The sequence below is a fragment of the Nicotiana attenuata genome, unplaced genomic scaffold (genome assembly GCF_001879085.1).
Source record: "Nicotiana attenuata strain UT unplaced genomic scaffold, NIATTr2, whole genome shotgun sequence".
In the NCBI taxonomy this organism is placed as follows: domain Eukaryota; kingdom Viridiplantae; phylum Streptophyta; class Magnoliopsida; order Solanales; family Solanaceae; genus Nicotiana; species Nicotiana attenuata.
The window spans coordinates 4,682-5,464 of NW_017692368.1; the positions used below are offsets into that span (position 1 = coordinate 4,682).

Consider the following 783-nt stretch of genomic DNA (forward strand, 5'->3'; position numbering starts at 1 on the left):
TTACGATGGTGCAGATCGCATCCCTAATCCAAAGGCGGATGGAGCCTTGTTTGAGTTCAATTGAACTTAATATTTCTATGTGCAACATATATATATATATATATCAAGAAAGTAGGTTGTTAGACTAGTATTACAATTATAATTGAACTTAAATGCATGGTTTGCAGATCCTTGGATTTCTCATTAGCATTGTTACAACTACTGGTTGAAGATATAGAGAGGAATATGGAGCAAGCAGTTCAAGAATCTTACACTAACACTCTTAAGCCATGGCATGGATGGATCTCTTCAGCAGCTTTCAAAGTGATTTTCTTTTTTTCATCATTATTCTTTCAGCACTATTCATAGTTTTGTTCACTGAATAATCATATTTCAATTTATATATATGATATATACATTTTGACTGAATTTTTTACTCTGCAGGTAGCGTTAAAGCTAGTACCAGACAGCAAGGGTTTAATCACAATTCTCATGGGAAAAAATAAAAGTAACGATGACTTTAAGAAGGAAATGCGCACCTTTATTTCACTACTGGCACCTCTCTTAAAAGAAATTCACAATGTTCTGGTGAGATCAGAATAAAATTCTTACCATTTTCTCTTTGACTACCTACCTTTCTCTTCTAATGATCCAATCTCAATTATTCTCTTCTTTGATTTTTTATTCAATTTTACCTTTCTTTTGTAGGGTGCATATGGTCTTGATACATTAAAATCTACTTGAAGATGAAGTGCCCAAGAAAGTGTACATAACTTATTAAGTTCTCTGACCATTATCCCTTCT

General features: G+C 32.8%; 1 protein-coding gene across 1 annotated transcript; it reads left to right on the plus strand.

Annotated features, from left to right (window-relative positions):
* Nucleotides 1-141: 141 nt before the first annotated feature.
* LOC109222544 (glycolipid transfer protein 3-like) lies at nt 142-777 on the plus strand. Its single transcript, XM_019386889.1, has 3 exons — nt 142-303; nt 424-567; nt 688-777. The coding sequence occupies exons 1-3, from the start codon at nt 157-159 to the stop codon at nt 721-723; spliced, it is 327 nt and encodes a 108-aa protein (XP_019242434.1). The 5' UTR covers nt 142-156; the 3' UTR covers nt 724-777.
* The last annotated feature ends 6 nt before the right edge of the window (nt 778-783 follow it).